This window comes from Anastrepha obliqua, chromosome 3 (genome assembly GCF_027943255.1).
Source record: "Anastrepha obliqua isolate idAnaObli1 chromosome 3, idAnaObli1_1.0, whole genome shotgun sequence".
Classification (NCBI taxonomy): Eukaryota; Metazoa; Arthropoda; class Insecta; order Diptera; family Tephritidae; genus Anastrepha; species Anastrepha obliqua.
Window position 1 is genome coordinate 10495096 of NC_072894.1, and position 8755 is coordinate 10503850.

Genomic DNA, 8755 nt, shown 5'->3' on the forward strand with positions numbered 1-8755 from the left:
GTCATACAACACTTGCGAGAGTACAACAAATATGGTTATCGTCTGCATACACAATCTCGCATTTTATTCTTAGAGTACATAACTAATACTTAATTTAGAAAACTTAGTGTAAAAGTCTCAAACATTTTTATACAATACATAGCTATTGAAATATTTTCAACCATCTAAAATGAAGCCACAAAATGGAAATCTGAAAATTGAATACAAATAACATTATTTTAATATATGAATTTATGCAGTATGTATTGATGCATACCTCTTAATGCATCCGGTTCAACTGGCGTTCAATTTTTAGATGTGTCCTTCGTGTCAGTATTCGATCTCGTGCATATGATATCAAGTAACTAAAAAAGCCTACTACAAAGCAAGTAATCTCAAATTTAATGAAATTGCGCTGATCGATGAGCGCTACGCGATCGCAACTACGCATCACAGTTTCTCCACTCTTGCATCGGAGAACCTCTTTGTAGTGGGTGTGTATGCACACACCTAGACTTTTGCTTATTATGTCGAATTCGGTGCATGGATGGCATTCCAAAATAACGGTGTACTCCTCGCGCTGCCAGCATGTGGAATTGTTTTCAATGACGAACTGTTGTGCACGCGAACGGCGAGTATTCTCACTGTCGGGAAAACGAGATTCAATAATGAGCACTACAACGGTTGCAGCCACCAGCAGGCTGAGTCCGAGTAGCATATGGCGTCTTTGGCAGGTCTCCAGCATTTTGAGTATAAATAAATATTTGCTAAGTGTGATAGCTCACTAAATAAATATTTTCGCAGTTTTTTAATGTTTATAAATGTTATCGAATGAGTCGTCAAAAACAGCTGATACTTAGTAGTGCCAAGTTTGTGTACACTAGTGATGGGCAATAAAGAGATTTTTTACTATCGGTGAATTGAGCTACTGCGATTTTTAAATCGCCGTGCTACTTTATTGCTGTAATGATCGCTGTTTCCAAATCACTATGTTGAACAAATTTTAGAAAAACACAGCCTGCCTGCATTATCACAAACATTTTTCTTGTTATTATTCAACGAGTTTTTACATTGTTTCTTTCTGATAAAAATTAGGGAAGACAACGATTTGTTCGTATATCGCAAGACACTTCGCACTGAGTTACTTTGAATTTTGTATCGCGAATTACGTAATTCGAAGCGTAATTGGTAATTGGCGATAAAAATATTATAGTAATAAGTAATTGGCGCGTACACTTATATTAGATGTTTGGCCGAGCTCCTCCTCCTATTTGTGGTGTGCATCTTGATGTTGTTCCACATATGGAAAGACCTACAGTTCTAAGCCGACTCCGAACGGCTGATATTTTTTATGAGGAGTTTTCTTATGGCAGTAATAGGCTCGGAGGTTTGCCATTGCCTGCCGAAGGACGACTACTAGAAAAAAACATGATCTTCATTTTGGTGTTTCATGCACGGAGATTCGAGCCTACGGACTCCGAATGGTAACATAGATGAAATAATTTTGTACAGGAAAAAAATTCAGAACTACAGTACACATTACAATTCAAGCCTCCAAGACTAAACAATCAAAGAGGGCAGAGTCGGCACGGATATAGGTACATCTGTTTTCACTGATAGATCCAAGATGGAATCTGGAGTGGGAGCGGGGGTTTTCTCTAAATCAGCCAATATTTCAGTCTCCTTTAAACTGCCGGAAAGGAGCAGCCTTTTTCTAGCAGAGGTATTCGCGGTCCTGCAAGCATGCAAAATGCGCAGGGATCGCTGTTGGGAGGGAGACATTAATATTTTTTCCGATGGTCAGGCTGCGATCAAGGCCATGGCGTCGCCGTATTGCAGCTCACTTCTGGTAAACTCCTGTAAGGAGGTACTCACAGGGCAAAGGAATATAGAGTGAAATGAAATTGCCGATGAGCTTGCTAGGAAAGGGTCGACAGAACTGGTTTCAGTTGTCCCCTTCTCAGACATCGATGTCCCCTTGACCGTTGTTAAAAGGAAACTACACAATTTCTTTCTAAAAAAAAGCGCAAGATAGGTCTCTCTCATCGTGTGCTGTATCAAAAACACTATGGTCTCAATACGATAGAAACAGAACACTTAATGTGATGGGAATTCCCCGCCATTCAATTTCCAAACTCATTGCGGTGTTCACTAGTCACTGGGTGATCGGTACTCATGCGGAGAAGTTTGGAATTCCGTACAACCCCTATTGCAGAAGCTGTGGGGATCCTGCAGTGAAAGAGACTGTTGAGCAGGAGGCTAGGCGCTTGAGATTATTAGCGTGCTCTTTGGGGATGGCTTGAGGAAATTCTCCAGCCTAGATCCCTTTTCTCCCCTCCACTACATCAACAGTACTGCATGGTTGTAGATGGTTTTCTCTTACCTCAATTTTTTCGTTGTTAGTGGTCCACATTATGGTATGAAAACGGCACGTAAGTGCTATTTGAAGTGTACCTGGGGTACTCTTGACATCTAACTTACGTACTTGCCTACATTACACAGAAGAAAAATTGTCAAAGAAATTTACAGTAGAAACAAACTCACCATATCGAGAAAATCACCACCAACAAAAAAAAAAAAAAAAATCACCAAAATTCACAGCATGAAAAATCACCAATCACCATCTCCTTTGGTTAGCAGTAATTATTAATCTATGCAAGTTTTGAGAATTGAGATTGAGAACATCACCCATACCGAGCTGGGCCCTTATAATTACAATTAAATTTCAATTATGATTTGTTCTCAAGTGCTATAAACTCAATATTCCTAAGTGACTGATGAATAGCAATTTTGCAGTGAAAGGAGTCACAATTCTATGTTTCCTTACAGTAAATACTGTTATTGTTATCATTAAATTCAAAATTAAGAGTCATTTAATTGTAATCTTTAAATTAGTTTAATTGCAATTATTTTAATCGCAATTCGTGAAAATTACTGTATTTATGGCCCCTATTATGAGTTAGATTCGATATTCGATATTCGTTGGTTGTCGAAGATCGAAAATCGAATGTCAATTTGGTATTATAAGCGGTGCAGCCCTGTCGAAATTTTCGTTGAATACCGAATTTAGAGTCTAATGCAATTTTGCTTTCGATTGTGTTGCGTATTGTGGGTAAACTTGTTAAAATGTAAGTTGTTTGCGATTATTTATGGTTTTATAGTAACAAAATAATAAATATATACTGGCCCCTATTATGAGTTGCATTCGATCTTCGATATTCGTTGGTTGTCGAAGATCGAAAATCGAATGTCAATTTGGTATTATGAGCGGTGCAGCCCTGTCGAAATATTCGTTGAATACCGAATTTAGAGTCGAATGCAATTTTGCTTTCGATTGTGTTGCGTATTGTGGGTAAACTTGTTAAAATGTAAGTTGTTTGCGATTATTTATGGTTTTATAGTAACCAAATAAGAAATATATACTAATTTTGTTAATTTTATGCAGGTCGAAAGTCGTGAGTACCAAACAGCAATTAGAAAGGTTAGTTTCATTAATGGAAGGGAATCCACACTCGCAAAAGGGATTTGCACTAAAGTTCAAGCTGCAAAAAAATTGGAGGAATTCACAACGGAGCTGAATTGCTTGGGACCACCAGTTAGAGCGGCAGCAAAATGGATTAAGGTTAATAATGGTTTTTTTTTTGTGATGTTTATAGAAATACATTTTTATTTTCCTTGGCAGGTATGGGCTGAAATACGTAGAGGAACTGAAATACATATTTTTTTCCAATGACGAATAATTGAATAAAGAAAATTTATAACAAAAATAAAACAGAAACTGTGGCGTAAAGGTTTCTATTTAATACTTTTTAGATTTTTCTATAATATTCTAAGAATTTCATTTCTTATGCTGTATTTGCAATAAAAATGTGCTTTTCTTTGTTGCAGATCAGCCTCTATACTACTAAATTGTATCCATCTTTGGCAAATATAATTTTCCAGGACATCTGTTATTTCCGATAGCACAACAGACACAGTGGGTTGAGCAAGTCCTAGCATGCCTTCATTACCAATACTCAATTGGTACGATCCCTGAGCATAAAATCGCAGAACTGTGGCTAGCTTTAAAATATTTGGAATGGATTTGGCGCGGGTGCACTGCTGCAACTAGTTTTCTGTACTGGACAGTAGGTTCATAAACGCCTCTTTAGATGATCTAAAGTTCTTTAAAATTCTGTAAGGAAATTTCTGTAATAATAAGTACGTCAACACTTTTTGAAAATTCTAAACGTACTCAGTGGAAGCCATTTCTAGGGGGTTGGATGCGACCCTCAACTGTTTTCTACTTCTAGCTAGTTCCGCTAATCTTTCATCGTCCGATAAATCGTCGAACCACAACTCCGTTGTACTCATTTTCACAAAAAATACTTTTTTTAACTTTTAAAAATGTTGTTAGCAAAGAATTTCAATACAATCGGTTTTTCTTTTATTTTGATTTGCTGTATCAGCTGAGAAAAAATTATCTATTGTAAATGCGTCGAGCGATCGAAATTCACAATAGTCCTATTCTTCAACGAATGAGCACCATAATACCAAATGAAAATTCGTTCGATCAGCACTTTCGACTACAGTCGAAGATCGAATGTTGCTCATAATAGGGGCCACTAATTTTGTTAATTTTATGCAGGTCGAAAGTCGTGAGTACCAAACAGCAATTAGAAAGGCTAGTTCATTAATGGAAGAGAATCCACAATTCGCAAAAGGGATTTGCACCAAAGTTCAAGCAGCAAAAAAATGGGAGGAATTTACAACGGAGCTGAATTGCGTGGGACCACCAGTTAGAACGGCAGCAAAATGGATTAAGGTTAATAATGGTTTTTTTTTGTGATGTTTATAGAAATACATTTTTATTTTCCCTTGGCAGGTATTTCCTGACGAATGACGAATAATTGAATAAAGAAAATTTATAACAAAAATAAAACAGAAACTGTGGCGTAAAGGTTTCTGCTTAATACTTTTTAGATTTTTCTATAATATTCAAGAGATTTCATCTCTTATGCTGTATTTGCTATAAAAATGTGCTTTTCTTTGTTGTAGATCAGCCTCTGTACTACTAAATTGTATCCATCTTTGGCAAATATAATTTTCCAGGACATCTATTATTTCCGATAGCACAACAAACACAGTGGTTTGAGCAAGTCCTAGCATACCTTCATTACCAAAACTCAATTGGTACGATCCCTGATCATAAAATCGCAGAACTGTGGCTAGCTTTAAAATATTTGGAATGGATTTGGCTCGGGTGCTGCTGCTGCAACTGGTTTTCTGTACTGGACAGTAGGTTCATAAACGCCTCTTTAGATAATCTAAAGTTCTTTAAAAATCGGTAAGGAAATTTCTGTAATATTAAGTACGTCAACACATTTTGAAAATACTAAACTTACTCAGTGGAAGCCATTTCAAGGGGGTTGGATGCGCCCCTCAGCTGTTTTCTACATCTAATCTTTCATCGACCGATGAATCGTCGAACCACAACTCCGTTGTTCTCATTTTCACAAAAAATACTTTTTTTAACTTTTAAATTGGTTGTTAGCAAAGAATTTCAACACAATCGGTTTTTCTTTTATTTTGAGTTGCTGTATCAGCTGAGAAAAATTATCTATTGTAAATGCGTCGAGCGATCGAAATTCACAATAGTCCTATTCTTCAACGAATGAGCACCATAATACTAAATGAAAATTCGTTCGATCAGCACTTTCGACTATAGTCGAAGTTCGAATGTTGCTCATAATAAGGGCCAAGGTGGATTTATTAAGGTGACAGCATTCACCCAGCTGAATTTTTCGCCGTAGGTATGGCTTACGTCAAAATGATATGCTTTGTTTGTATGTATTGGTATGTTTACATTCGTATGTTTACATTTGACTACTGGTTTTGACGTGATGCTTGCACCAAACGCAACAACAAATACATGTAGGGTTTTACTTATATGTGTTTGCTGTCACCTGTAATAAATTCGCCTTGATAATGCTATAAAATTCTAGGTTACAATTACAGTAATCGCAATCGTAAGTAATGAAATGTAATCGTAGTCCTAAATGCACAGCTCTGGTGGAATGTCACTCATCACTAGTGTAAACAGTGCTTCCCTTTTAGTAATTAAGAAACTCGAAAAAATTGTTTTATATTTTATTTATTTAACTAGGTATATGATGTATTATACGAAAAAGAAACCACTTAGCCATGGAAACGACATTGTTTGATAGAAAATAGCTGACAAAATAAATGTAGTACTAATCGACGGATAAACAGTTTTTTGTTGGAACTTGGGTGCACTGTTGTTTCATCTGTTTTGGCGCCACTTCAGGCAGTGCAAAATTGTGTTTGTTTCCAGTTATTTAATTATTTCGCCGATTATATTCAAAACAAATATATGCAGTTAATTCCATAATGGATGTAGATCGTCTGAAAAGAAAAATTACCTCCTCATTCAAGCTAAGTGGTTTTCTTATACGTTCGGAGAACAGCGTCTATTTGGCCGAGCAGCTCCTTCCGTTCGATGATGCAGAGCGTGAAAAGTGGCTGACAGTTATCACGGAAAACTTGCAGGGTCAGCGTTTGCAAACGACGCAAGTGGAACGAGGTGCACTCGAAAAAGCTATAAACGAAATCAATCGAGTTGGGTTAGATGAGGGCGAGACAGTTTTCTCCCTGATCAGTGCATTCAAAGTGCCACGCTACCGTTACAATACCCAATTTAAGAAATTCGAGTTGAACAGCGATCCGCGTTGCATTCTGACACGGCCGGCAATGAAGGCAGGACATTTGCGTGAACGATACGCAATGTTGCTCCAGAAGACATTGCGCCATGAGTTATTTGCACCTATCATTATACAGGGTGGTGTTTCAGCAGAGTCACAAGTGAAGAAGTTCAAATTGCAGTATGCGGAAAATTTGCTTGCGACATCCTCGGTAAAAGAGGCTGTGGTACTTGGATTGCTGACACAATTGAAAGAAGGCAAATTTTTCATAGAAGATCCGACGGGTAGTATTGAGCTCGACTTGAGTGGCTCGCGCTTTCATTCGGGTTTCTTTTGTGAGGGTTGCTTCGTTTTGGCTGAAGGTTCATATAATAATGGAGTGCTGAAAGGTGAGCTATTCTAATAAAATATTACTCACTCAATATATGCACAAAGGCAATAAATATAAAATTATTTGCAGTTGATGGCTTGGGTTTTCCGCCCGCCGAACCTGCGACTAGTTCACGCGCTTTCTTTGGAACACAAAACAGCTGGGGTGGTGACTCGCTGAAACTGTTGAAATATTCCACGCGCCTGCAAGAATTGGAAAGTACCAACACCGAGGCTACTCTGGTATTCCTATCAGATGTGCGTCTAGATAATCCTGTGGTTTTAGAACGTTTGCGCATGTTGTTCGTTGGTTACGATTCGTGTCCGCCCGTAGCTATAGTATTAATGGGACCCTTCTCCGCTTCCAACAGTAATTATCAAGCATTATCACAACACCTGACTGCCTTAGGCGCATTAGCCGCTGGTTGTGATCAACTGAAAAAGCAAACAGATTTGATTTTAGTGCCTTCCTGTGATGATCCTACTGCACCGAATATTCTACCACGCGCCTCACTACCTGAAATACTTGCGACGGGCTTGCGAAAATCGTGGCCTCGCACACTGCTTGCTACAAACCCTTGTCGGTTGCAGTACTGTACGCAACAGATTGCTGTGTGTCGATTGGATTTGATGGCGAAATTTTGTCGGAATACGTTACACTTTCCGCCAGATACTGATAATATCGAAAAACATTTCGCACGCACACTCATATGTCAAAACCATCTAACGCCCATACATCCGATTGCCATGCCAGTAAATTGGGACTACGATGCCGCATTGTGGTTATATCCGTTGCCGGATTTGGTGGTTATTGGAGACTCGTGCCAAAGTTTCTCTACAACGCAACACGGCTGCACGGTGCTTAATACAGGATCATTTGTCAAATCGAAATTCGCATTTAAAGTTTATATACCGGCAACGCGCGCCATTGAGGATTCTGAAATTCCTGATGATATGGCAGTGGAATGACAAGAATTCTAAATTTAGGTTTTTAAGTGAAATTATACTTTTTAGTGCTATGTACATATACCATATTTAATGCGTATTAATCAAGTCTTTGTATATCTATGCATGTAAGTATGTAGGTATGCATAACTTTCTCTCCATCTTAGGTGCATTTATTGAGCTTATAGGCGGCCGTCATAACCGAATGGGTTGGTGTGTGATTGACATTCGGGAGTGCATAGGTTTGAATCTCCGCGCATGAAACAGCAAAATGAGAAAGGTCTTTCTAGTGGTGGTCGCTCAGCGGAAGGCAATGACAAAAATCCAAGGGTATTTCTGCTATGAAAAGCTCCTCAAAAAATATCTGCCGTTCGTAGTCTGCTCAAAACTGTAGGTCCCTTCATTTCTAGAACAATGTCAAATAGAAGGAGCGGGTCCAAACATCAAAGAGTAATCGCCTATTGTATTTCTGCCATGAAAAAGTTTCTCATAAAAACCATCTGCCGTTCGGAGGTGGTTTAAAATTGTAGGCTCACACACACATTGGAGGAATAGCTCGGCCATCTACCTAACAACGTAAGCGCCATTTGTATATACTACATATATATAATATATATGTATATATGTGTAGACATGTGTGCATATGCCTTTCACTCAAGCACGCAATCTATGCACTATTCATATGTTTTCTTCTTAATATTTTATATTTATTACCACCGCATTTGGTCTTAGGCTGTCAACCGCACAACTGAGGTGTGTGT

At 38.2% G+C, this 8755-nt stretch overlaps 2 protein-coding genes across 2 annotated transcripts; one reads left to right on the plus strand and one right to left on the minus strand.

The window, feature by feature from the left end:
- Window positions 1–35: 35 nt before the first annotated feature.
- On the minus strand, window positions 36–834 carry LOC129241278 (protein JTB). The gene is made up of 2 exons (XM_054877525.1): window positions 257–834; window positions 36–190 (listed from the first exon to the last, which is right to left on the minus strand). Exon 1 carries the CDS (start codon window positions 722–724, stop codon window positions 260–262), a length of 465 nt encoding a protein of 154 aa, XP_054733500.1. The 5' UTR covers window positions 725–834; the 3' UTR covers window positions 36–190; window positions 257–259.
- Window positions 835–6128: 5294 nt separating this feature from the next.
- On the plus strand, window positions 6129–8107 carry LOC129242624 (DNA polymerase epsilon subunit 2). Its single transcript, XM_054879378.1, has 2 exons — window positions 6129–7069; window positions 7141–8107. The coding sequence occupies exons 1-2, from the start codon at window positions 6370–6372 to the stop codon at window positions 8016–8018; spliced, it is 1578 nt and encodes a 525-aa protein (XP_054735353.1). The 5' UTR covers window positions 6129–6369; the 3' UTR covers window positions 8019–8107.
- Window positions 8108–8755: the final 648 nt, after the last annotated feature.